This window comes from Mirounga angustirostris, unplaced genomic scaffold, assembly GCF_029215605.1.
Source record: "Mirounga angustirostris isolate CCGP_5_RB_7025 unplaced genomic scaffold, mMirAng1.0.hap1 SCAF_6, whole genome shotgun sequence".
Lineage (NCBI taxonomy): Eukaryota > Metazoa > Chordata > Mammalia > Carnivora > Phocidae > Mirounga > Mirounga angustirostris.
Window position 1 is genome coordinate 663,192 of NW_026991714.1, and position 27,226 is coordinate 690,417.

Genomic DNA, 27,226 nt, shown 5'->3' on the forward strand with positions numbered 1-27,226 from the left:
TCTTGGGCTTCGTCATCCCTCTTTCAAACTCTCCTCTTTGAGCAGAGAGCTTTCTGCGGCTTTCTGGTTGCAGGTGGGCAGCCTGCCCCTCTGAGTATTTTCAGGTGTGCATCTGCTACGGACTGAGGGGAAGGAAACAGCCGCAGTGGGAACCACCTTCCAGCCTGCTGCAACCCCACTTAGAACGGTAGAAGAGAAGGCCAGTAGCCAAAAGATCTACTCTCCAACAGGCCTTTCTCTCCCCTTCTGTGGGCGTGGTTCAAGGAAGCCCAGCGGAACCAGCTTCCACCATAGCTGGGACAGGGCATGTGCCTGGTTCTGCCTAGCACTGCTGATGGGTGTTCCCGCCAGAGACCCAGATGCATGGGGTCTGAGGCCTGCATTCCAGAAGCTCCGTCCCTTCATGTCAGGTTCAAGCCACCTCAGGGCTCCTGTCAGCCCATGCCCATTCCAGCTGTCCCAGGAACCTGGATTCGGCCCGAAGTGGAAAAGCACATTCTACTTAGTAGTTGGTTTTTCAGAAACTTGTCAGCCTAGACCTTATTTCAGGATTCCCCCCCCCCTTCAAACTGAGTTCTAAGGCCCCCCTCTCAGCTGCAGGCCCCCTCCGGAGCACAGGTGGGCCCTTCCGAGAGGTCCCTGTGGTCGCTCCTGAAAGCCAAGGCCAGTTTCTATCTGTCAAATCGGGAGGGAGGGCTCGCATGCTCCGACCTCACGGGGCACCTGTGGCCCGGCCCGTCTGCTGGGACCGTCAAGTCATCCTGACCAATACAGACTTCGCTGTCTGTATACGGCCGGCGAGCACCGCGAAAAGCCAGAGATTTGGGACAGTGACAGGCACGGCAGGCGGAGGTCCGGATGCGGAGCCGGTCCGACGTGCCTGCCTCCACAGCCGGTGCCGGACACCCGGGCAGCGGGCGCGGGGAGAACGGACCCTTACGGTAGCGGGTCTTGGGACGCCCAGGCCGACCCCGCGATCGCGGCGGCAGACGCGGACACCCGCGGGCGATTCCAACGCCGAGACGCGGCTCCCTTCACAGCGCGATCGCGGCCGCGAAACCAACCCCCAGCCCCCACGCCCCGAACCGAGCGGGGGTGCGCCCTCGCGGCGCCGCCCGCCCGGGCCCGCGCCGGGCCGGGGTCGCCCGCGCTCGCCGCTCAGGTGCGGCGCCGCGGCCGGAAGCGGCGCCCGCGCTCGGCCGCGCGCGGGGCGGTTGCGCCACGCGCTCCGCTTTCGTAACAGCGCCCCGGGCCGGCGGGGGCCGCGCCAGCGCGCGCGCCTCCAGTGTCGCCCTGCGCCGCCGGGACGGTCGGCGGCCCTGAGGCGTGCGCCGCGGGAAGTGGCGCTGACGCGGGGCCCGGGCCGAGGGAGCAGGGGCCGCCCTCGGGGCCTGCGCCCGCCCGCCCGCCGCCCGGGACCCCGGGGCCCCGGCCGTGGAGGAAGCATGCTGGCCCTGCGCTGCGCGCTGCTGACAGCCCTGCTGGCCGCGCGGGGGGCCGCCCCGGCCGCAGCGGGCTGCCCCGCGCCCGGTAAGAGCGGGGCGCGCGCCGGGAGGGCGGGCGGCGCGGGCGAAGGGCGGCCGGCGCCCCTTTCGGGGGCCGCGGGGGGGCCGCGGAGGCCCCGCGGCGCCCGGCGCGGCTTGTGCGCCCCTCCGCGTCCTGCGCCGTGGGCCGCCCGCGGACCCGGACTCGGCGTGTTCTCGGGGAGCCGCGTCCGAGCCTCCTTCCCTGCGCCCCCACCAGCCCGCGCAAGGGGCAGAGGTCCGGCGGGGCCGGGGCCTCCCGCCGGGGGGCCTGCGAACCAGAGCCTCTCGCGCCGTCCGCCTTGGGGGCCAGGGGCTCCCCGCCCCCAGGGACCGGAGCGCCGCCCGCCCTCGCTTCGGCGGACCCCGGCGCGAGCCAGCCGCGTGCCCCCGCGTGGGAATTTAACCCGAGTGGGGGGCGGCCGTCTTGGGGCCGGCGCGTCCTGGGCTCCTTCCCGAGGAGAGGAGGGGCGAGGCGGAGGGCAGTGGGCACTTCTGCCCCTGTTGACTGCAGTCAGCCCTTGGCAGCCGGGCCCTTCCCCGGCTCTGGCAGCATGCCCAGCTGTGTGTCCAGGCTCTCCTCTAGCCCAGCGCGGCCACTGCTTCTCAAGAGGTTAATTTTAGGGTCCGAGGGCTTCTGTGAGGAGCAGCCTGAAGGCTTCTGGGAACAGTTGGCTCCTGTCCTGGGCAAACATCCTCAGCTTGACCTCTCTCTCTGATGGGAGAGAGGACTCTAGGGCTACAGGCTGATGGGCTCTCTGCCTTCTGGATGGTGACACCCCCTTGCTCTGGGCAGAGGGAAATAAAGGGGTTCTGAGCACACGGTGACCCCTGCAGGGAGCAGTCACTGTTGATTGGAGCCTCAGGTACCTTCACCTGTATCCCGGTCCTCTGCTGGATCTAAAATATACTTTGTCCCAGAGGAGACAGGTTCAGAGAGTTTGGGATGGGAGGTTGTCGGGTCCTTGGCGGAGGCCCACCCTTCCATGGCTCCAGTGCTGTAGACCCTCAAGACTCCCAAATGTAGAACTAGCCCTGCAGGCAGAGCTGGGGGGTGTTGGGGGCCAGCTGAGAGCCATGCCTGCTGGCTGAGGGCTGGGGCAGAAGGGGCCAGGGGAAGGGAATTGAGGTCTGGGCTAGTCCCCCTGTGGTGCAGAGGCCTGCAAGGCGGGGATGAGGCTTCAGGCTCCCTTGGCTGCCTCGGTTGCTCCTCACACCACACCCCAGGGCACCTGCCCCAGAGGGATTCCTGCCGTAGTGACTCTACCCTTTGGCTCCTAAGAGGTTGCAAGGCAGTGCAAGGGGCAGCCCGTTGACGTCAGTCTCTATTTGCTTGGTGGTCTGCAGGGACGGGCGAGGTGGTCTCGAGGCCCGGACAGCCCAGGAAAGGCAGAACTGAGAGTTGGGGGAGGAAGTGAAAGCCCAGTTCAGAAGGAAAATGCAGAGAAGTAGAAAATACCCAGCTCTCCTCCCACACCCACACAGACTCAGCCCACAAGCTGGGGAATAAAAATAAAGACATTGTCCAGGAAGCAGGCCGCAGATGACTGTGACTGTCCCGCTTTGGAGGGGGCAGCAGAGGCTGATGCTGCGTGAGGGGAAATCCGCCGGTTCTCCAGGCTGGGGGCTCGCCTAGCCGGGAGGCGCGCTTGCCTCGCGGTTAGTGGCTGCCCACGTGCCCAAGAGCTGACAGCCTGCCCAGGTGTGCTTGCTGTCTGGGGGCCCTGACCGGCAGGGAGTCAGGTGTTGGGCGTGGAAGTCCTGGACACGGGTGACTCAGGTTCCTTCCGCCTTCTGCAGAGCTCGACGGGGCACAAACAAGCACATACAGCTTTAAGTCTCTTCAAAGACCTGTCTTGACTTCTGAACTTCCCTTAGGCGACTTCTTCCTGCCCCCAGTGCCTACCTGCGTTCCTGGCCTCACCCGAAATCAGTATTTCTCAGAAGGGCAGTTTTGGATCTAGTTGTATCAGAATTCGTGTCTGTGTTGGCTAAGTTTTGGCCCCCACCCCAGATTTACTGAAGAGAGAGATCTGGCAGTGAGGCTCGGAAGTGTCCTTTTCTACACATGCTTGTGATTTGCTGGCCTGGGGATGACTGGCTCACGTGTGTGCTTGAGAGGCTGAAGGAAGGCCCTCCCCCCTCAGACTTCCAGTTGCCAGAAATCTCTCTCCCCGCTTTGGCTCTGCCCTTGTTTATTCATTTCAGCAAACACTGAGTCCGTGTAAAGCCCTATGAGGCCTCTGTGGGACCAGCCACCCAGACTCCACCCTAAAAGGAGCTTGAACATGGCCAACAGTAAATCCCTGAGAGGGACTGAGAAAACCCAGCTGTCTGAGGCTTTGTGGTACCAACTTCCCAAAGACAAATTGTCTGGAGATGGGGACGGACGGAGGAACCAGACCCCAGGTGGCAGGCGCATGACCTCGGCAGACTGGGTCAGCACACCCTCCGGGTGCTGGGTGTTTGTGAGGATTACACGAAGCAACCGGGTGCTCACCGCTGTAAATATGCACCCTCCTTCCCCTGTCCCACCCGGCCTGCGTGCCTCTGACCCAGTAGCCACTTGCCAGGTGTGGCTATTCCATTTAAATTAATTATAATGGAGTCAGATCACAAATGTAAGTTCCTTGGTTGCTCTGTAGTGTGTGAGTAGTGGTAGCGTCCTGGACACGGACAGAGCATCTCCATCACTTTGGGAAGTTCTGCTCGACACTGGCCTGTGTCTGCCCCAGCTTTCCTGCTGCAGCTTCCTTTACCCCTCTCCAGACCTCGTCTTCTGCACGGGGGACAGCGTGGGGACAGCTCACCATCACGGGTGGTGCTCATGGCTTGGAGCTGGACAGATCTCTGCCCAACCCTGCCGTGTAGAAATGATGTGAGCTTTTGTGAGTGAGTTTACCTCTTGGAGACTCACCATCCTCATCTGGAAAATATAAATAATTATATACTTAATTGGTGGTTGTAAAGATGAAAGGAGAGAAGGTATAGAAAAGTCCCTCGTGCAGAGCGCGTGCTGAGGTTCGAGTAGCTAATAATTCCCGCATTTGAGCAAAGTATTTTGACCGTTCCAGATACTATTCTTAGAACTGTAGATGCAAAAATGAGCAAAACAGACAAAAATCCCTGGCTCCCTGGCACTTCAGTTGATGGAGATGTGAGTTAAATAGTAACATGATGGTTGCTAGCCCCAAGGGGGGAAATGCAGCAGGGGAGGGAGCCTGGGACTGTGCATATGTAGGGGCAGTGGAACTGGCCTTTCTGAGGGGGGGCCTGGGATGTTCTCATGGACAGGGTGACATTTGGACGAAGGCCTGGAGGAAATACGAAGCTCTTTAGAGATTCCTTATACTCCCATTTTGGGCAGGGAAATTCCAGCCTCCCCTTTAGCAGTCTGATCCTGTCTGATACTGAGGGCCCGTTAGGTTCTGGAGCCGAGGGCTCCGTGTGGACACTCAGTGCCCCTTAGACACCAGCTGGGCGGGGAAGTGCTAAATGTCATGTCATCAGCTGCCATCAAGGTAGGAGTCTTTAAAAGAGAATCTTTGAGGGCTGGAGTGGCAAAGGAAGGCTTTTAACCTCTGGTCTGGCGAGGCCCTGGTGGCTTCCTTTGGGTAACTAATCTGTGTGCTTTACTCTCTCCTCTGGGCTTGAGATCCAACGAGGTCTGCAGTCCTTGGCGGAGTCGGCCTTTTCCAGCGTGGTGCCGGGTCCTCAGCAGGCCCCCCCCCACCCGCCCCCCTCCCCCCGCTCCGACCTGCCCTCTGCCGGCTCTGTCTCGGGGCTCTCCCCCTAGCAGTGTGGCCCTGAGGCCCTGCATCCAGGCTGCCTGTCCAGCCCCTGTTCTCTGTGTCCCTCCACCTCCTAGCTGTCTTTCCTGAAAAGCATCCGTTGCTCTTCCCTCTCTACTTGGCCATTATGATAACTGCGGGCAGAGAAGAGCACCGCTTCTACTCAGCACGGAGCCGAATGTTTGAGGGTTAGACCCATTGTGCACGTGGGACAGACCGCAGGACCGGCAGGTTTTGTTAGAGGGGAAGATCAGGAGGTCAGTTCCAGACATACTGGAATGGAGACTTCCATCAGACAACCAGCGGGAAGACGCTGAGGAGCTGGACGCAGGAAGCTGGAGTTTGGGAATGAGGACTGGGCTTGAGGTGTGACTGTGGGAGTCGGTTAACGGCAGGTGTCATTCCAAGCCTTGAGATGGCTGGCCTCACACAGGTGAGTGTAGCTGGGGGACAGGAGCGAGGAGGCCCCAGCGCACCCTTCTCAGGCTGGTCGGGGAGGAGGAGGAGCTGAGGCTGGTGGAGTCGGAGGGAGCCAGGAGAGCTGGTGTCTGACAGCCCAGGGAGGACAGCTTGTCGAAGAGGAGGGTGCAGTCCACGGCATCCCACGGTGTCCTGCTGGGCGGGGGCCAGGCAAGAGCAGGGCTGGGCCCCGACCAGCGGACCTAGCAACAGGCAGGCCTTTGGTGACCTTCACAGGAGGGGTGTCAGTGAAATGGTGGAGGCCGGAGGCTGCCGGGAGTGGATTCACGAGAGGATGGGAGCAGGGAAACTGGGAACGGCAGGCACAGGCTGCTTGCTCTTTGAGGGTGCGAGCTGTAAAGGGGGTAAAGAAATGGAGTGTGCCTTCGCTGGAAAAGTGGGGTCAAGAAAAGGGATTTCTAGAAAGATGACTGAACTGTCAGCTTGCTTGCATGCTGATGGAAATGATACAGCAGGTTGGCGGAGGTGAGAGCTGCTGAAACAGTCCTTGAGTGGGCGAGAGGAGACAGGCTCAGAGAGGTTACAACTTGCCCAAGATCACACAGCAAGGAAGTGACAGGCCCAGCTCTGAACCCTGCTATTTGCACTAAATCACATGTGCTGCTGAGTGCACCCCTACCCCCCGCCCGCAAAGTACAGTGACGCCAAGGTCACCTTCGCTCTTCACAGCATCCACAGCAGAGGCTCACCAACACCACGCCTTGGTGTGGCCCAGGCAGGGTCTGCTGCCTGTCTTAAGTATTGAACAGTGCAGAAGGCCACGTGCACACCTCCTTCTCCCCCCTATGCATCCACAGCCCTTTCCATGGGGCTGTTTGCAAGTGCCAGTCACTGTCAGGGAGCTTGCCCTGGGGGAGGCAGCTGGTTCTGTGTGGGGTCGGGCCCTCCAGGCCTGTGTCTTGCTGCCCCCCCAGTGTGGGGCAGGTTGCTTCAAGCCTAGGCAGGCAAGACTTCCAACACAAAATTAATGGGGCTTGATGGGTGTTACTGACTCTGGGAGCCCACTGGGATGGGAGGAGGGGAGGCTATAGCCTGAGGACTGTCCTGCAGAAGACTGGAGACACACTCCTGTGGTGGCGATAAGAATTGTCGAGCCGCCTGGACGGCTCAGTCCATGAAGCCGGCGACTCTTAGTTTCGGCTCAGGTTGTGATCTCAGGGTAGAGGGATTGAGCCCCAAGTCAGGCTCCACCCTCAGCGTGGAGTCTGCTTGGGATTCTCTCCCTCTCCCTCCCCCACCCCCGCTCCTGCACACTCTCTCTCTCTCTCTCCAATTGCTCATATTTCATGAGAGATTAGATACGTCTGAAAAATAAGGCTGGGGTTTTAACCTTAATTATCGAATGTGAGCCTCACAACAGCATCTTGAAGTGCGTAGTCTTACCATTTCCAATTTACGGATGGGGAAGTGGGATCTGAAGAGCCTGAGAAGCTGGCCTGAGGCCTCATCGCTCCTAAGTGACGCCCTGCGGTTGGAACTCGGGTCTGAGCCCTGTGCTTGGCCTCTTGACCACACAGTGGACTAGGAAAGAGCGCAGATAAAGAGTTTCCTCTTAATGTCTGGGTGTCTTATTACGTGGATACGCAGAGTCCGTTGCCCATCTCCTTCTGGCGGGCACCTTCTTGTTTCTCGTCTTGCCGTGACGGGCAGCGGTGGGGGGAACAACCACACAGCACTCATGACACCACGGTGTGAGAACACCCGTGGGATAAGTTCCCCAAAGGGGAGTCTGTGGGTCGAAAGCCGTGTATGGTTGTGATTTTGAGAGAGAATAGAAGCTGCACCAATTCGGACCCCCAGCGGCAGTGAGCGAATGCCTGGGTCCCTACACCTTTGTCCGAAGTATTTACCTTATCTGAGTGAGATTATATGTTTCCACGTTTAAGAGACATTTGCTTAACCTGTTTCTATGAACTGCATGCTCATATTCATTGCCAACTTAAAAAATTTGGGTTGTTGGTCTTTTTCTTATTGCTTATATGTATTAAGGAATTTAGGCCTTTATGATGTGATTTATGAATATTTTTCTCTGGTTCGTCATTTGTCTTTTGACTTTTTTGGGGGAGATGGTGTTTGCCGTGCAGATTTTTTAAAAATGTAGTTGAACTTACCAATCGCTACGATGTCTAGGTGTTGTAGCATACTTAATGAGATCTTCCCTATGCTAATATTATTTTAAAAGATTATTCTTTTTTTTTTTTCTGGTGGCTTGAAGAGTCTTTTACATTTAAATATTTGATCCATTTTGAGTTTATCATAGACTGATGCATGAGGTGTGACTCTTTTTTTCCCCAGTTATAACCTAATGTCCCTTTACAGTTTATTGAATAATCCATTTCCCCCACACTGGTTTTATTTTATTTATTTATTTACTTAGAGTGGGGAGGGGCAAAGGGAGAGAGAATCTCAAGCAGACTACCTGCTGAGTGCAGAGCCCCACATGGGGCTCGATCTCATGACCCTGAGAGCACAACCTGAGCTGAAATCAAGAGTGGGTCCCTCAACGCACTGAACCACCCCGGCGCCCCTCCCCCACTGATTTTAAAGAAGTGACCTTTCAAATCTGCCAAATGCTTAAATGCTTGGGTTTATCCTGCTTCTCGGCATAGCGCGTAGTTAGTAGTGCTCGTTCTGAGGCCTGTTGCCTGGGTCTGACCCAGGATCCCCCTTGACTAGCAGTGTCACCGGCCTCCTCCTCCGAGAGACTGTTGGGAGGATCGGGTTGGGATATGTGCGTGCCTCTGTGTGGCCAGGGCTCAGACTGAGCTACTTTTTAAAGATTGTGGTAAAATACACATCAACATTTTTTTTTTTTTTAAGATTTTATTCATTTATTTGACAGAGAGAGACACAGGGAGAGAGGGAACACAAGCAGGGGCAGAGGGAGAGGGGGAAGCAGGCTCCCCGCTGAGCAGGGAGCCCGATGCCAGGCTCGATCCCAGGACCCCGGGATCATGACCTGAGCCGAAGGCAGATGCTTAACGACTAAGCCACCCAGGCGCCCCAATACACATCAGATTTATCATCTTGGCCATTTGAAAGTGTGCAGTTCATTAGTGCAGACTAAGCAATTTTCGGCTATTGTTATTTCTGAGCCATTTCTAGTTGTTCCATGCTTTCGTCTGTTTGTGATGGTATCATACTGCTTTAAGGTTTGGTCGGGCCCATCCCTGTCTCCTTCCTCCGCTGCCTCAGAATCATCCTGGCCGCCCTTGCTGACTTTTCCTTTTGAATCAGCTTGTCGCGGTCTAAAAAGTTCCTTTTGGTATTTTTATTAGGATCAGGTAGACTTTGCAGATTGGTGTAGGGAGCACTCACAGTGCCGAGTCTTCCTGTCTCAGAGTGTCCCAGGCAGGGGGGCTCCAGGCTTCACAGCTGCCTGCCGCCCGTTGGGAACCGCGTCCTTCCTGGGGACCCGGGGCGAGCTGGACGGACCAGTGAGGCGCGCAGGTGCGTGTGCGCGCAGGTGCGTGTGCGCGCGTGTCCTAGGCCCGAGCGCGGCCAGCCGTGGGACTTCGGGAGCTGACTTGGGGGCCTTCATACAAATGTGCGGGCGGCGCCACACGCCCACAGACAAGAGCGCTCAGCGTAGAAGTGCAGCTCGGTGAATTGTCACAAAGCGCACGCCCACGGGGCCACCACTCAGATGAGGAGCAGAGGGCGATCCGCCCCCCGCCCCACCCCGCCACCACCACTCTGCGGCTCTTCAGACCGTTAGCTTCCTCAGGTCTAGGGGGGTGGGCTGTGGGTACCGCTTGGGACCAGGCGCCAGGCAGCACCTTCTGCGGGCAAGCAGAAGACACCGCCCGCCTCCAGCGGGCCAGGCTCCCGCCAAGGCTGAGTTCAGAGATGGGAACGGCTGTGCTCTGGGAGGGCCAGCCAAGAGGTGGACACGGCCCGGCCGGCCACGCGACCCACGGGCACCGGGCCCCAGCTAGCCTGCTGCAGCCCCCTCGGTGGCTCTCTGCCCAGCACCCCCAGCCCAGCCCCTTTCTGGCCCGAGGCAGAGTCAATCTCACTGGGCCTCTGGGGCCGTTGGACTGTTTGCCCTCCTTCCCTGTCTTTCCCTCTAATTAGGTGATAATCTCGGGGAGGTGACCTGGCCAGACCTTCCGGGCCTGGCCAGCAGATTACCTCTGAGGCCTCTGGGGCAGGATTACACATTTTTCTCTGGAGTTGGTCACCATGCGGGGCTGAGAGCCAGCATCCAGCACCTCCTTTGTATGGGTCCTGAGGAGCCTCCTCTCCCCAAGCAGGGTGTAGTCCACCGTCGGAGCCAAGGTAAACACCAACTCTGCCAAATACAAGGCAAATACAAGCAGGTACTGGACCGCAAACAGGAGAGAGGAGGGGCGGGGCTGCCGGCAGGGGTCAGGGTCTGGGGAGGTGGGGCTGGAAAGAGGCGGGTTGGGGGGTGGGTTGGGGGCTGAGTTAGAGAAAGGGGCAGGGCCTCATCTTAGAGCCTGTGGCCTGACCTCTCCCTGGGACCTGGGGACTTTAGGCATTTAGGCACGGGAATGGGTGACCTGGTGAGAGCAGGAGTGTGTGTGTGTGGGGGGGAGGGGGGTCACACACTGCTTCCTTAGGGAAGGTCAGGGTGCTTGGGCCCTGACTCCAGGTGGAGGGTGTGCCTGAGGAGGCCTGTTGCCCGCACCTCCCTCACACCTAGGACTCCCTTCCAGGAGCTTCTGTGATGGGTGGAAAGGCAGGAGATGAACAGGAACCGACAGGTGGTGGGCAGCCCAGAGAAGGGGGAGCTCGGGGGGAGCTCCAGGGGAACCCAGAGAGGCACCTGCCCCGGGGCAGAGAGACTCTCAGCTGGAGCAGATGCAGACTCCCCACCTCACCAGCTGTTAGAATTTGGCAAGTTCCTGAACTGCTCTGAACTTCAGCGCTTCAATCATGCTACGGGGACAAGCTTCCCTTCCTGGCAGGGTGGTTGTGAGGAGCAGCAAGCTCCTGGGTGAATCACCAGGCATGCTAAGTGCTCATGATGGCTAATGAGCATTATGATTATTACACGGAAATCAGGAAATGTGTTTCAGCTGGTAGATGGAGAGCACTGGGGACGTATTCTAGGCTCCCCAGGACCAAATTCTGCATTTGGACACAGGGACCCACGTCCTTCTGGATACTTCTCAGCAGCCACTCCCTTCAACTGAAGGTCTTTATTGCTGAGAAGGGATCCGTTTTCTCTCTGACCCCTCCTGAAATCCTGGGCCTCTGCAACCCGAGAGGCTGGAGTCCATCCCGCGCTGCCAGTGGCCCGTCAGCCAGACCTGAGTCCCTGCTCAGAAGCCAGGGCTGTGGGATTGGCAGGTGCACACTAAGCCCGTCCTCAGTGGCGGTGTGCTGGGCAGCTCGCTCACCACTTACGTAAGTGCGGCCGGGAAGCTGAACGTGTTTTTGCTGGCAAGAACAACTGCAGGCAGAGTTGAGAAATATGTCTCCGTGTGCATGTTTTTCTGATTATTGACATTTGCAAGTTTATTTGAAGAGGAAAAAAGTAGAAAAACAGCAAAGCTGTTTGGGTTTCTGGCACCCAACCTGAGGTCCAGAACGGGGAGGGGCCCCGTTTCCCAGGGCTGTGTTGCAGAGTCCCCAGAGGTGGTGGGGCCCCAGCGCCCCAGAGACTGGGATGGCTTGGGCCTGAGGGGCCTGCAGGTGTGGGATTGGTTGCCAGGGGTTACTTCCTGTCGAGGAAGGGGAGGCAGGGATGTTGTGGGAATTGCCCTCCCTTAGCGCTTTCCAGGGAGAGAAGCAGCGTTTGTCTGAGGGCACCGGGACCTGGCTCTCATCCTTCTCCAAACCAAAGTCATCAACTATTAGAATAATAAACCTATCGATTAATTCCATGTTTTCAAGCTGGTATTGTCTGAGGTGAACAGACACAGACGTGCTTCCTGACCTCTGAGAGCTGAGGACTCCACACGGTGAGATGCTAGGGGCAGGAATGGGGTCCGAATGCTCGCTTCACAGAGAAAGAGACAGGGGCTCGGCCAGCGGCTCTGTAAGGAGTCCAAGGCTGCCTGTGAATCGTGGCAAGACTGGGGATGGACTTGGGCCTCCTGTCCCTTCCACACCAGGCTGTCCCCACTCCTAGATGCATAGTTCACGGTAAGCGTTGGGCCGGGAGACCCGACACCAAGTGCTTTGGCATTCAGGGAGGCGATGTTGGGACCTTTGTTTTCAGGAGCGGACACTTCTGATTTCGGTCCCAGGTGATGTGCTTTCATCCTCCTCAGAACCCTTGTCTTTGCAGGAAGCTGGGGTGCAGGGTAGTGCTGTCCTGCTTCTGACACTGGCCTTGGGACAAACAAAGAAGGCTCCCAGTCCTTGACTGCCCCCCCCCCCCCCCCCCCGCCTTTTCCTGCCTCCAGGGCGCTTTATGCAGGAGCTGGGGGGACAGTGGGCTCATTCTCAAGGGGATTGGAGGATAAACAGAAGGAAGGAGGGGGACTGGCTCCTGTTGGGGCTGGAGGCCTTGAGCCTGTGCCCTTCCCTCTGAAGAGGCAGGTCTCACCCTCTGAGGACCCCATGTGCCCCCCTCCCCCGTGGGCTTCCACTTTTTGGCTCCTGATGGAACAGGGGCACTCCACTGATCAGACCCCCGACTCAGATCTCCCTTCCCTGGAGCCTCAGCACGTTGGGGACCCTTAGCTCGGGATGGCCTGGGCTTCGTGCGGTTTGACATTACAGTATGGACAAGAGGAAGAGGACTCTTGGTGCCTAGTGGTGTTGACTATCCATTCTCCCCAAGTGAGGACTTCTGGCCTTGCCCGTGATGGAGCGCAGAAACCCTTGCGTTCTTAGGAAGGGCAGGCACAGGCTTGCAACCTGCCCCCCAGACAGCAGAGCAGTTGCTCTGGGACAGGTGCTGAGTTGCGTGCTTTTTGTTCAGTGCTAGAGTGTGCAGGCCAGCTCCTCCCTGCTGCCCCCATCACCCAGGGTGGGAGTGAGGGCCATGGAGATGCATCTGGAAGAATGGCTGGAGCAAGAAGGGGCCACCCAGGAGCAGACAAGCAGGGGCAGATAGGGAGGAACCATGACCTTGTGCAGACCAGGGGACCTGGCCAGCAGAGCTGAAGGGCTGTAGAGCAGAGCGAAAGTGACAAGTAACAGGGCACGGAGCCCAAGGGCGGGTGAACCCTCTCGGACCTGGAGGGGCTTGTCCTGAGGAGCCCACCCTCACCCTCCCCTGTCCCCTGGCTTCCCTTGTGCTCTGCCCCACCTCCTTCTCCCTCCTGAGACTGAATAACTTGGACAGACCCAGGCTATGTTGCTTCTTTGTTTTAAACGAATATATATTCATTCTGAGAATAATACAGCTTATAGAAAATCTAAAAACTAGGACACCTGGGTGGCTCAGTCGTTAAGCGTCTGCCTTCGGCTCAGGTCATGATCTTGGGGTCCTGGGATCGGCCCCACATCGGGCTCCCTGCTCTGTGGGAAGCCTGCTTCTCCCTCTCCCTCTGCCTACTTGTGCTCTCTATCTCTCTGTCAAATAAATAAAATCTTTAAAAAAAAAAAAAAAGAAAAATCTAAAAATTGCGGGAAGATGGAAGGAAGAGAAAGAAATCACTTCCAGTCCCACCCTCTGGAGAGGTGGGCAGAGGTGCCGGGAGGGCACTGGGGACATCATTTCCTCCCTTCAAGGAGACGCTCGGAGGCTCCCGCCCAGCCACGCGGGTGCTGTGGGCACCGGCTCGGAGAATGGTCGGGAGCAGCGGTGAGTGGTGGCCGGGTGGGGAGGGACAGCCTTGCCCATTCTGGCATCAGCACGATTATTTTCTTGGGGTCTTTCCTGAGTATTTGACCAGCCTGCACGGAGTGCTTTTAGAAGCATAGTTAACACAGTGTTCTTCACAGGTTCTCGAAAAAACATAGTTTGTACGCTTTTTTTTTTTGACTAACCCTCTGTGCTCAACGTGGGCCTTGAACCCATGACCCTGAGATCAAGAGTTGCATGCTCTACCGACTGAGCTAGCCGGACAGCCCTGGAAGAAACACATTTTGAAGAAGGGCTGGGACAAGCAATAGTTGCCAATGGGTGGTTTATAATTAATCATTCCCCATTAAAAAAAAATAGTGACTCAGTTTTAAAGATTCAGAAAACCATTACTCAAGCTACTTGGCCGAGGGAGTGGCCATTACGTTGCTCCCCCAGCTCTGCTTTTGTGGACGAGAAAAAAAGCCTTTTGATTTGCAATTTCTCTGAGCTGCCCCAGTGCTTTGGGCATTGTTAGAGCCAGCGGGGAAGGAACAGCCCTGCTGTTGATCAGGCTGGTCACTGCACACAGCAGGAGCTTCCGTCTGAACTGGGGGAGGGAGGTGGGCAGAGAAGCGAATTTCCTGGAACGGGCAAGTGCAGAAGCAGGAGAGAGCTCCCTCTGGCTCCAGGCTCCTGTTTTCTTTCTGCGGCATCCCCGCAGACTCCTCCCGACTCCTCCACTCCTCTGGTCTGTGGCGGCGGGCTGTGCAGCTTGGGGGGGTGGGGGGCGCGAGGGGGGGTTAGCAGCACCATTGAGACCCCTGTGTCATCTGTGGCTAGCACTCTTGGCCGTTTCCGGTGGGGAGGCCCTGTCCCTGGAGTCCCTCTCGGGCACCCTACATTAAACCTGCATTAAGCACACGCTGAGTTCTTTGATGAATATTAGTGGGAGCCCCTGTCTCACAGTCACGGCTGGGTAAAGCGTCAATGAAAGGATGAGCCACGTGTGGACCTTCGTGCAACCTGCCTGTGTCTGCTGGGTCTGTTGTGTCTGGTGAATTCTGATTTCCGCTCATCAGCTGATGAGGGATCGTGAAGCTCCGCACCAACCAGCACAGTCCTCTTCGGCGGTATCTCTGTCTTAGTTCCTATAGTGGTGGTAGTTTGTGCGTGAGCTTGACATCTGTGTTAACTTTTATCCTTAGAGCTGCCTTAGCGAGTGGAAAATGGAGAAGTAAAAATATGGATACAGTGATCAGAAGTATTGGGTGGTAAAAATAAAATCTTAAAAAAACGAACAAAAGATAGGGGTGCCTGGTGGCTCCGTGCATAGAGCATGTGGCTTGATCTCAGGGGCAGAGGTTAGGCGGGTCTTCTAAAACAGAGCCTCATCGGGCACAGATGGAACTCATTCTGTGGGCCAGACGCACCCGTCTGGTGCCCCTCGGCGTGCACACATTGACTGCGTGTTGGTCAGGAAGGAACGGACCCACGTGAGACGGGCACTGGGACTGGCAGTCCTGCTTCGGGAGAGCCTGGGCAAATGACCAGGAGCACACGTGAGAAAGTTGGTAGCCACACCCTGGTGCAGCAGGATGCTGGCAGCCACCCAGCCCTCGTGGACAGGAGAACTACTGGAGTGAACAGTGGAGTATCGCAGGCATGAAGGTGGGTGAGTCCCAGAGCCATAGTGAATGGCGAAAGCACGTTCCAGCAGACTACATACAGACCTTCTATATAAAGCCTCCAAATCAGTCAAGGCCAAGAAAAAATTAGGGGTCTGTGTGCAGTGAACCTATTGTCAAAGGTAAAGCACAGTGGCACCCCAACTGTTAACACTGCCAAGGCAGGGCTTCCGGGACAGTGGCTGTGCGAGGGCTGGGGGTGTCTCATGCTTCCTAACTTCTGTGTGTATTACATGTGTTACTGTGTGTGTGTTCAGTATTTGGGAGGACCTTTAAAAACCATATCTGAAACGCTGGAAATATATTATTGAGGATTCCATATGAAGGGTGTGCTGTAATTCGGGCTTTTCAGAGCCCTTTCAAGCCATCTGGGCAGGGAAGCACCCTCAGGGGACCTGGGCTTCGGGGGGCTGGGACTTTGCTGCTGTTGGGAAGTGTGGTTCCTGTGTCCCCGTTCTGCTGTGGGGAATGCGTCTCCTGTCCTTGAGGGCAGGGTCTCTCTGCTGCCGGTGTCCTCCTCCCTGGCACCTGCCGCTGGGCGCCTTCTCGAATATCTGTGGAATGTAGGACAGAGGGAGGGAACATCAAGGCCAAGGGGTCTAAGAAACCTGCCCAAATTGATCCCCTGCATGGTGAGATTCAACTACCTTTCTCATCCAGAGTCCAAGACTCTGGTGAAGAAACCCGGCGAGGACCGGCGGCTACCCTGCCCCTGTCCCCAGGCTGCCAGCCTCAGAGCAGAGGGTGCCGGCGGGGGGCGGGCATCAGGCTCCACGTGGTGAAGTGAGGAGGACACCTGAAGGCCGTGAGCTGTGTCCAGCGGTCGCTCTGGGGGTGCTCTCCTCCTGGAGGGCTCGCTGACCCTTAGTCCCTCTGACTGCCACTTTGGATGGGCGGGAGGAAGGACAGCCTGCCAAGTGTGACATAAAGTCCTCCCGAGCAAGAAGGCTTAGCAGGTCAGACACGGTGATGCTGGCCCTCCAGGCCTGGGAGCTCGGGAGAAGGTGAGGGCGGTTCCTGCTGGGCTTTTCTGAAATCTTTGGCCAGATTTATTGCTGCTCCTCGCTAATAAATCGTTTGAAGGGCCAAGTGTGCTTAATATGAAAACTGGCCTCGATTCCCTTAGCTGGGTGGACTCATTTAATTAATTGGTTAGACTAGTTTTATCTCAAATTCTGTGACTCTATTTAACCTATACTAAAAAAAGTTTACCTGTCCTTTAATTTTCAATATTATTTTCCTTGAGTAGCACATACATGATATTTTTCAGGGGTAGGGTGCACATTTATTTTTTACCTTCTAATTTGCTCCCTAGAATAAAAATAGCGTGGTCCTACAGGTTTCATAGACAGGAGTGGGTCCCTGCACAGAGGGCCACACCCCAGTTGTGCAGCAAGCTTACTGGTGACCTTGGGCAGACCTCTGTGTCTTACTGTCTGTAAAATGGGCCACCTACGGTGACGCTCCAGGGATCCTGAGACTTCTCATGTAGTCCTGCATCTTGTGAGCCCCAGCTGGGTATCTGCGTGCATTCATTCAGTCACTACCCCATCGTGTGTCCGGTGGGCCCCTGTCATGTGCCAGAGGGTGGGCCAGGCACTGAAATATAACACAAGAAAACAGGGTGTCAATTCTTGTGGCATTAGAGTCTCAGAGAGAAGACAGATACAGACTTGGTATATGGCAGCATGTGATGGGTGACGGGGTGAGGAAGACCGCACCTGGTGGTGGCCTGATTCAGCTGGGGGTGAGGGAAGGCCTCAGGGAGGGGATATTGAGGCTGAGACCTGACATAGGAGGTCGTGTGGGGCGGGGGAGGGGCTCTGTACCTTCTGAGGGGCGTGGGGAGAGATGAGGCCTGCAAGCGCTGGGGAGATGGGTGGCAGAAGGCCCTGTGAGCCAGGCCTCACGCTTGGAATTCATGCTGTGGACAGTGGCAGGCCCCTGAGGGGTTTCTTTTTTCTTTTTCTTTAAAAATTAATTTATTTTTATTTATTTATGCATTTTTAAAAGATTCTATTTATTTATGTGAAAGAGAGAGTGTGTGATTATGGGGTGGGGGAGAGGCAGAGGGAGAAGCAGACTCCTCCCGGAGCAGGGAGCCCGACGCGGGGCTCGATTCCAGGACCCTGAGATCATGACCTGAGCCGAAGGCAGATGCTTAGCTGACTGAGCCACCCAGGAGCCCCAAGGATTTTCTGACTGAGGGAGTCGGGTGGCCAGGGGCGGCTTCCGGAGGCCCCCTGGGGGCCGTGGCCTGGGCCAGCGGATGGGCTTGAGGGACGTGTGGTTCTGAAGCCCCTGGCTTCCCAGATCAGAAGCAAAGTCCTTCCCGGCTGCTGTAGGCTGCTATAGGCTTACCGAGTGTCTTCTCCCTCCGCAGAGGTGGTGAGCGATACGGTGACCAGCCTGCCTGGGGCCAGTGTGACCCTGACCTGCCCAGGCGGGGAGCCGGGGGACAAGGCCACTGTTCACTGGCTGCTGGGGAACCGTGTGGCAGGCTCACACCAGAGCGGCTGGGCTGCCATGGGAAGGAGGCTGCTTCTGAGGTCGGTGCAGCTCAGTGACTCCGGAAACTATTCATGTTACCAGGACGGCCGCCTGGCCGGAACCGTGCGTTTGCTGGTGGACGGTGAGTGCGAGCTCAGAGTGCTAGGAGACAGGTCCCAGCTGTCCCTTTAAACTCCTGTTATTTCCTTGGCCCAACAAATTTGGGGAAAGATCCACTGACATCTGCCAGCAGTGAGATGGAGGAGCCTCCTCTTGGGTGGGGGCATCTGCCTGATGGGGAACCCCCCTCCCCCTGGCCTGAGTGCTTAGGGCAGAGGCCCGGGTAACAGCCTGCGGCCGGGGTTTGGGTGCTCCTCCTCCTTCCCAGCTTCACCCCTGTGCCCAGTGTCCCTGGTGGTCAATATGGTTAATTTTATTACCTTACCATTGTTGGGAAGATTGCGCGAGTGTGTGTGTAGGGGGGCTGCCATTTGGCTTCGGGGCTGGCTGGCTGCAGGGCTATGCTCCCTCCTCACACCGGCTCTGCTCTCCCTTCAGTGCCCCCTGAGGAGCCCCAGCTCACCTGCTTCCGGAAGAGTCCCCTCAGCAAGGTAGTCTGTGAGTGGGGTCCTCGGCGCCCACCCTCCCCGACGACCAGGGCCACGTTACTGGTGAGGAAGTTGTGAGTATCTGGGCCGGGCTGTGTGTCCCCGTCTTCTCCATCCTTACTGAGGCCCCTCGAGGGCTGACGGCTCTCACTACAGCAAGTGGGCTTCTGGCCAGTGGTTCCCAGACTTCGTCACTGGGAAGTCATCACTTTGGGATGGGGAGGAGGGAGTGGGGGACCTACCGAGAACGGTGCTGCATTCATGACCACACAGTCTTGGGGAAGGAGGGGGTGTCGTTTTCCTTGTTTAACAGCTGGAGAGGCTGAGCTTGAGCCATCCATGAACTTGCTTTAAGGTCATCTTGCTTGTAAGTGGCTCTGCTAGGAATCAGATCCCAGTCTGTCTGAGTTTATCCAAAATGTCAGGTTTGGGGTGTGCTCTGAAGAAGATGCAGAGGTGCCCCCCTGTGAGGGCAAGAGCTCCTCAGTAGTCTCGATGGTGGGAGCCTTTTGTCAGGCTCTTTCCCCTAGACAGGCCTTAGAGCAGTGGACTGGGGCGGGGAGAGGGCGGGTGTAGGACCCCAAGACACCGCTGGGCCTGGGAGGAGCCCAGGACGGCTGTGAGGAGCAGGGAGCTGCAGAAAACACAGGAGCCTCCGTCCCCAGCGCAGGGCTCCTCCGTCTGGGTGTCTGTAATGGAGTTTGAGCTGTGGGTAGTCAGTGTCAAAAATCTGAGCAGTGACTTCAGCAGGCGGTTGGTTTCCATGGTGTCTGTCTGCAGAGAGTTGTCAGGCCTGGTCTCCGTGCAGAACTGTGTACATTGTTCATCTGCAAAGGGCACCGCTGCCCATAGGGAGAACTGGAACCCTGCAGAACCCAAAGCTGGGTTGTGGGTGTAATTGTCTGGGACCTGGAGGGTGTTTGTCCCCGGACAGGGTGTCCTGCACCGTGGCTGGTGGCCGCCCAGACTAGCCACAGAAAGCCGGTTCGGGTGGCACACCTCCCCTGTCCTGGACTGAGGAAGCGGGAGAGGAGCTGCACCTAGGGACCCTGTGCCTGGGCGGGGGGAGGTCCGCAGGCCCCCGGGGAAGAGGTGTGTGCGTGCACGTTACAGCCTCGCCCCACCGGGCTGGCTCACCCGTTCTTCCCCAGCACCTGCCCTGGGCTCGGTACTTACTGGGGCTGCTGGAGAGACGCCCATCCTCAAGCCCTCCCTGGCGACCCACCTCCTCAGCGTTAGTGGGATGGAGGCGCTAACTCCCCCTGGGAACGGAGGAGCAGGCTGCCCAGAGGGAAAGAGTTTGTTCTGGGCCCAGGGTCTACACCTGAGTCAGCAGTGATCTGTGGCCCCAGCGGCAGGATGAGTGGCTGCAGCACCTCCCGCGCCCACACATGTCGTAAGTGGGCCAGGTGGGGCCACGTCTGACTCACCTTGAGTATCTGTGGCCACCCAGGAGTCTTTTCCGGGCCCATCGGCTGGAGATGCTCCCACCTCCTCAGGGAGCCTGCGAGCCCTGTGCTAGGCTATTCCACTGGCTGTCCTCGTCCCCCGGGGGAAGGCGTTTCGTTAGAGGCTTGAGGCTGGGGATGGGGCCTCTCCGGACTCCTTGCGGCACCTGCATTGGGATGAGGCTGGGAGGCTCCCCCATCCAGTGCCTCAGGGGCCAAGTGTGCTTTTCAGCTCAGCATTTTGACTGGCCGGGCCAGGCAGTAACCTTGATGTCTCACTCCGTGGTCAGTGAACCCTAACAAACCCCTGTGACGTGGGTATTACTAATATTCCCATTTTCAAATGAGAAAACAGGCTTGGTGAGGTTGGATAATTGACTGAAATCACAAGACCTACTAAGTGCTGCTGGGTGTGGAGCATTTTGTCCCCGTTCCCCTCGCCCACCCTGAGTAAGGGCAGATGCTGGTGGCGAGCCTGCCCTCACCCTGTGCCCACAGCCGGAGCAGCCCGCTGGGGGACTCCCAGGAGCCGTGCCCGTATGCCCAGGGGTCCCGCAAGTTCTCCTGCTTGCTGGAGGTCCCGGAGGGAGACAACTCCTTGTATGTCGTGTCCCTCTGCGTCAGCAACAGTGCTGGGAGCAAGTCCGGCAGACCCCACACGTTTGAGGGCTACGGAATCCGTGAGTAAGCGCTCCCGTACCCCAGCCCGGAGGCCCCGTGCCCTCGGACAGCCCCTCACAGATGCTCGGGGGCGGGGCCGGGCGGGGCCGGGTTTGCTGAGCCGGTGCCTTCTGGGGCCTCCTTTGCCAGGGGCCTGGCAGGCGGACGGGGGCCCTGGCAAGATGGCACGGGGAAGTGGTCTGGGCGCTGGGGTGGGGTGCTGCCTGTTTCGGGGGGACGTGCACCACACTCGCTGCCGCATGGGAGCCTGCTCTCCTCCCCCACAGTGCAGCCTGACCCGCCTGCCAACGTCACTGTCACTGCTGTGGACGGAAATCCCCGCTGGCTCAGTGTCGCCTGGAAAGACCCCCCCTCCTGGAACTCCTATTTCTACAGGCTGCAGTTTGAGCTCCGGTACCGGGCTGAACGGTCAAAGACGTTCACCACGTGGATGGTAAATTCTTCTTTTACTTCCGGACAGTAAAGTGTGGCGGGGTGCTCAGGGTTCCTGGAACGGAGAACACGGCTCCGGGTGCTGCTCTGTGACTCAGCCTGCAGGCCTTGGGTGAGTCTCCGACTCCTCCCGAGCCCTAGTTGTGTCGTGCAGCAAATCGGAGCCATGATCCCAGGCCTGTCCGAGGGGGCGCGGCGCAGCGGCAGGCAGGTGGGCCGGCGCGGGGTGAGGGCGTGGCCCGCAGGGTTCTGTGGGCGGGGCTTACAGCTTCCACCGCCTGGGCCCAGGGGAGCCCCGTCGCGCGCTGCGGCTCCGAGCGCTCCGGGCAGCCTGGAGCTCTCGCTCGCTGGACCTGAGAGAGCACGCCGCTGAAGGGCAGGGTGGCCCAGGGCTGCCTGCCCAGAGCCCCCGGGCCTCACCCCACTGTCGCTGTGCCCCCGCCCGCAGGTCCAGGAGCTCCAGCACCACTGCATCATCCACGATGCCTGGAGAGGCATGCGGCACGTGGTGCAGCTCCGGGCGCGGGAGGAGTTTGGGCACGGCTCCTGGAGCGCCTGGAGCCAGGAGGCCACGGGCACCCCCTGGACAGGTACTGTGGTGGGCGTGGCGCGGATGTTTCAGCTTTGTCGCTATGTAGCAAGTCACCCCCAAAGCGGTGCTGAAATAGCAACCATGTATCCACTCAAGATTTTGGAAGGAAGCCAGGTAGGCAGCTCCCGCCGGGACCTGCGGGACCAGCTGCCGGTCCGACTCGCGGTGCTGGTGGCAGCTGGGGCCTTCGGCTCTCCTGTGGCCGTCAGCTTCCTGCCGGCCACAGAGGCGCAGGCGGGGCAAGTCACTCCACAGCTTGATGGGAGGAACCACAAAGAATTTGTAGCTGGGTTTGGTGTACCACGGTTACTAAAAGATGTTAAAGGTGATAATAATTTCTTTTGGGGAATTACTGAAATTACTGTGCTTGATATAGAACATGAAAAATTCCACAAATGTTTGAAAAATAATTATTATCAGTATCTTTACCACCTCGAGAAAACCAGTGAGAACATTTTAGTATGCTTCTTTCGTTTTTCTAAGTACATTTGTGTGTGTGTGTGTGTGTGTGAATACTGTGAGCATTCTCATGTTATCAAATATTTTCCAAAAATGTGTTGTTTCGTAACTGCATGGTTAATGTGTTTTTTTAACTGCTGAAATTTTTTTTAAAGATTTAAAAAATTTCTGTATTAGAGAGAGAGAAAGATCATGAGCAGGGGGAAGGGGTAGAGCCCGATGTGGGGCTTGATCCCAGGACCCTGGGACCATCAGCTAAGCCGAAGGCAGACGCTTAACCAACTGAACCACCCAGGCACCCCCAAAATTCCGTTTTGTTGGAAAGTTCTTTCTTTGTCTTTAAAAAATGTTGAATCATGGTAAAATATATGTAACTTAATTTTTACCACTGTAGCCATTTTTAAGTATCTATTCAGTGGTGTTAAGTAAAATCTTGCTGTTGTGCAGCCGTCCCCCATCCACTCCCAGAACTCTCCATCCTGCAGAACTGAAACTTTGTCCCCATCAGACATGGAGGGGGCCACCTGCTCTCTGTCTCTGAGAGTCACTCCTCATGTAAGTGGAATCAAATGGTAGTTGCGTTTTGGAGACGGGTCTATTCCACGTAGCGTGATGTCCTCCAGGTTCATCCGTGTTGTAGCAAGTGTCCGAGTTTCCTTCCTCTTTGAGGCTGAGGAATATTCGTGCACGATGGACCACGTGTTGCCTGTCCACTCATCTGTGGACAGACACTTGAGTTGCTTCCACTTTTTGGCCGCCGTGGCTGATGCTGTAGTGAACACTGCTGTACAAGTATCTGTTTGGGGCCCTGCTTTCAGATCTTTTGAGTAAATACCCAGAAGTGAAATTGCTATGTCATATAGTAGTTCTATTTTTAATTTTTTGAGGAACTACCACACTGTTTTGCACTGTGGCTGCACCATTTTACATTCTCATCAGCAATGCCCAGGGATCCGATCACATCCTCCTCCACACTTGGGATTTTCTGTGTTTTGTGTGTTTGTTCTTTGATAATAGCATCCTACTGGGTTTGAAGTGGTATTGTGAGGTTGATTTGCATTTCCATAATGAATAGTGATGTTGAACATCTTTTTATGTGCTTCTGGCCATTGTATGTCTTCCTTGGAGAAATGCCTGCTCAAGAAGAAAGTTCTTTCCCATGTGAACCCCACCTTGTCTTCTGGAGACAAGGCTGCTGGTCTGCTCTCCCAAAGTTCTCCGGGATTCCTAGAGGACCCGCGTCTGCTCGGGTGTCTCTTCCCAGGCTGCTGTGTGGGATGGCCTATGGGTTCCTCACCGGTCTGCTACCTGTCTGCCACCTTCCTCTGAACCTGGTCTCCTTTGTGGATGTCCCTCTTGAAATTATTGACATCCCCCCCACAGTGGGAGACGGTGCAGCTGGGCCACCTGGCCAGCACCGGGTCCAGTCTCTGACTGTTCAGCTTTGAGCCGCTAGGCTTCTGTGCCTTGTTGGAGTGACCCGCGGAGGCTCGGACAGGACACGTATCTCCTCCCATAAGCAGCTGAAGCATTTGAGAACCCCATCCTGTGCACATGTGGTTTTGGGGGGTCCTCAAAGCCAGTGGCAAATATGCCCAAGAGAGAAATTGGCTGCCCCTCCCCCACACACTCCCCCCCCCCCCCGCTCCCCCGCAAACACCCCCTCCCCCCCCCCCCCCCCGGCTGAGGGCAGAGTCAGAGGAGCTTGGGTGGCTAATGTGAGGGGCTGAGGTTGGAGATCGGGGAGCACGTCTGGAGAGTGAGGTTTAGTGAGTTTTACTGACAGTGCAGTTCCTTGGCTGTTTGGGGCACCAGTGGGCTTCCCAACCCCCAGGACCTGAAGACGCAGGCTGTTCCTGCCTCCCAGCCTCAGCGTGGGGTTGGTCACCTCTGGGGGGCACGGGGCTTGTGGAAGCATGCTGGACCAGGGAGTCAGGCTGTAGGACCTCTCAGAGCCTCAGCCCTGCCATGTGTCGGGGGGGATGATGCTGTCATCTGTCTTGTTCCCTTCGGAGAGTTGTTTGTTTTTAAAACAAGCTCTGGCCAGTTTTATTAAAGAAATACTTTGCATGATTTACTTTTTACCAGTCTGTTCTGGCCTGCCCCTTGTGATAGCAGACTTGTCTGGATCGGCAGCAGCTGGGTGTGCTCTCTGCGCTATCTTCCACACGAGCTGCCCTTGGCGTGGTGGGCCCCAGCGTGGGCTGACGTGCATGGTGCTTTGTTCACCGTGACCCCGGGCCAGGCAGGTGCTGACGAGGACGACCAGTCTCTGCCTGTCTGCTCCTCTTCAGGGTCTGCTTGGGGCCGGGCACATACTGTCCCTTTTTCCTGAAATGTTGGAGCCTACAGATGATTGACTCCAGTGACTTTTTTGTTCCCCCTCCCAAGGGCAACCGCCAAGATGGCCAGGACGGAGACCCCTTGCAAAAGTTTTTATGAGCGCAAAGAGAAAACATCCTTCAGGAATAGTGGTGCATCCGCAGTTGGGGGTGTTAGCGATGCAGTGTTGCTTCGTTCCTGGGGTGACAGGAGGCAGGCTGTGGGTGTCCCGGGATCACTAACCTGGACTCCAACCTGGAGCCGCTCAGGTGGGATGGGCGATGTGGAGAAACTTTCCCAGTGGTTGTGGAATGTGCAGGGGCCGTTTGCCCGACTGTGGTGTTGGCAGGCTGCGGGGCCCCCAGCTTCTGGGGGGCCCAGAGAGAGCAGGAAAAGCTTCATGGAGGAGGTTTTTGAGTTGTGTGGTGGAGGGTGTGTGGGAGTGTCCCCACAGAGATGGGGATTATGGGCTGTCTGTGTGGCAGGTGGAAAGGGGGCTTTGGGTGAGGCTGGAGCACAGGTGTGAGAGTCACAGGACCGGGTGGGGCAGGTGCAGCGGACCTTGGAAAGCCTGCTTGAGGGTGGGGGGGGGGGTGGAGGGCGGAGAGGGCTGGGGGAGCCGCTGCAGCCAGCAAGGGCTTCAGCCCTGACAGCACCTGATGCGTGGAGAACCGCCCCTGATGTCTGGCCGGGAGGAGGGTCACAGCGTGGAGGCTGGTCAGCCCCTCTCACCAGTGGGAGGGCTTCTCCGGACCCCTCCTCCCTCAGCTCTCACGGGGTGACCTTGAGTGAGCCTGGGCTCCCCAGAGCCCCTCTGCAAAGAGAGCGTGGGCCGGGGGCCTGGGAAGCCCATGAGGATAAGCGGGTTACGTCTCGTTGCTCACAAACCCTTCGACCCCCTCACATGCTGCTCACCCGCTCACCCACGCTCAGGAAACAAGTAGCACCGAGCGGCCTTGGGGTGCCCTGAGCTCAGACCCTCCAGCCCCCCGCTTCTGTCCCAAGAGGGAAAGTCTGCACCTTCAAGAGCCCCTGGGCACGCGTTTCTGGAGAGACTGTGCCCCTTGCGCTCAGCGCCGCTCCTGATAGGCCCTCTCCCCATGCCTGGCCCCCTGCTTGCCGCCCTCCCGCGGGCCTGAAGCGGGCCTGGCCGCACATGCATGCACGCACACGCACACCCGGCCCGGCCGCACACGCACACGCACGCACACCTGGCCAGGCCGCAGTCACCAGTGTGCCACTCTAACTCGCCAGGTCCTGGGCCCTGGGATTCCACTGTCTTTGGGGACCATATAAGGTTGCCAACTTTTAATTTTGCTAAGTAAGGACATAAACAGTTAAGTAAAAACTAGCTATTGACATTTACTGTTACCATTACTTCATAAAAGAAGGGAGGGCCGTGTGGGCCGCGTGGGTGTTCTGCGGCCTCTGGGCGGGTTTTCCGCTTTGGCCGCAGAGCAGCGGGCTTCCCTGCAGACCAGCGGGGGTGACTGACTGCTCCCCAGGAGCAGCGCCTCCCTGACGGTTTGGTGTCTGCTCGGAGGGGAGCAGTGATTGACTTTCTGGCGGGTGGTTTGCAGGTGTGAAGCAGTGAGGGAACCCCAAGTGGGAAGCTATGCCGGAAGCCCGCCCCCGTGCCCCCTTCCTGCTCGGGCGCTGGGGTTCGTCCCTCTCTCCCAGTCACCTCACCTCTCTGCCACCACCCTCCGCTTCTTTTTCTTTCTTTTTCTGTTTATTCTTGGCTCACTCCTGTTTCCCTCTCTGTACTCCTGCCCCCGAGCCCTGCCCTGAACTGCTCATAATATACAAACAGTTAGAAAAAAATGTTGTCTGTTCTCTGCCCCCCCCATTTTTTATCTATATTGAAATGTAATTGGCATATAACATGGTATTAGTTTCAGGTGTACACCTTAATGATTTGATATTTATGTTGCTGAATGGTGATCACATTAAGTCTGCTTAGCATCCATTACCACGCATAGTTACATATTTCTTTTTGTTGTGATGACGACTTTTAAGGTCCACTCTCCTAGCAACTTTCAAATACGCAGTACTATTAGTCATGGTCATCATGCTGGGCATCACATCCCCAGGGCCCGTTATGTTCTTTGTTCCTAATGCCGAGAGTCAGGTCACTGTTTAAGCAAATATTAATGTGCCAAGCGGGCGCTCCTTTCAGCATAGGTGTGTCTGGGAAGAAGCCAACCGCCTTGCTCGGAACGTCTAGGAGATGTTCAGTGTCTTGGCCAAGATCATTTACCTGTCATGAAGTCCTCTGCCATCTTTTATATTGCATTTCTCTATCCTAAAACCCAAGCAAATGAACTCAAACCTGTCCTCAAGTTGATGGAAATGAGTTTCTAGTTTTAAAAACTCGTGTGGAAAAAAAGAAAAAAACCCTCACATGTGGTCTATTAATCTTGTCATTCATTCATTTTGTTATGAATATGATACCTCCTCTAATCTTGGAAATATTCCATGCAAGGAAAACACACAGCGGCAGTTACATTTAACATTTCTAATAGTCTTCCCTAAGTGCTTCTCCATAATAGAAATTTTACTAACTACACAGTTTTTCAGAAAGATGTGTTAAGTTCTAGGTTCACAGAGATGAGTAAGATAGAGTCTCTGAATGTGAGGAATGCTCAACCTAGAGATGGTTTTAAAAATAAAAAAAAGCCCAGGGGCATCTGGGTGGTGCGGTCAGATAAGCGTCTGACTTGATCTCGGCTCAGGTCGTGATCTCAGGGTCAGGAGATCGGCGAGCTCCATGCTCAGCCAGGAGTCTGCTGGAGATTCTCTGTCTCCCTCTGCCCCTCCCCCTGCTTGTGCTCTCCTCTTCAACTCTCCAATAAATAAGTTAATCTTAAAAAAAAAAAAAAGTTCATTCTTAGAGCCTGAAAGACTTGTTTCTTACAAAATTTTGGACAAGTTCTTTAACCTTCCCGTGCCTCAGTTTCCCCATCTGTAAAGTGGGGAAATCATGATACTGTCTCAGTATTGT

General features: G+C 56.8%; 1 protein-coding gene across 1 annotated transcript in view; it reads left to right on the forward strand.

The window, feature by feature from the left end:
* Positions 1-1,260: 1,260 nt before the first annotated feature.
* Positions 1,261-27,226, forward strand: part of IL6R (interleukin 6 receptor) — a 40,747-nt gene continuing 14,781 nt past the window's right edge. Inside the window, exons 1-6 of the mRNA XM_045876493.3 lie at positions 1,261-1,530; positions 17,574-17,822; positions 18,239-18,362; positions 20,235-20,416; positions 20,684-20,850; positions 21,298-21,439. Of these exons, the coding sequence (XP_045732449.1) occupies positions 1,446-1,530; positions 17,574-17,822; positions 18,239-18,362; positions 20,235-20,416; positions 20,684-20,850; positions 21,298-21,439 (949 nt within the window). The 5' untranslated portion in view covers positions 1,261-1,445. The remainder of the gene's footprint in view (positions 1,531-17,573; positions 17,823-18,238; positions 18,363-20,234; positions 20,417-20,683; positions 20,851-21,297; positions 21,440-27,226) is intronic.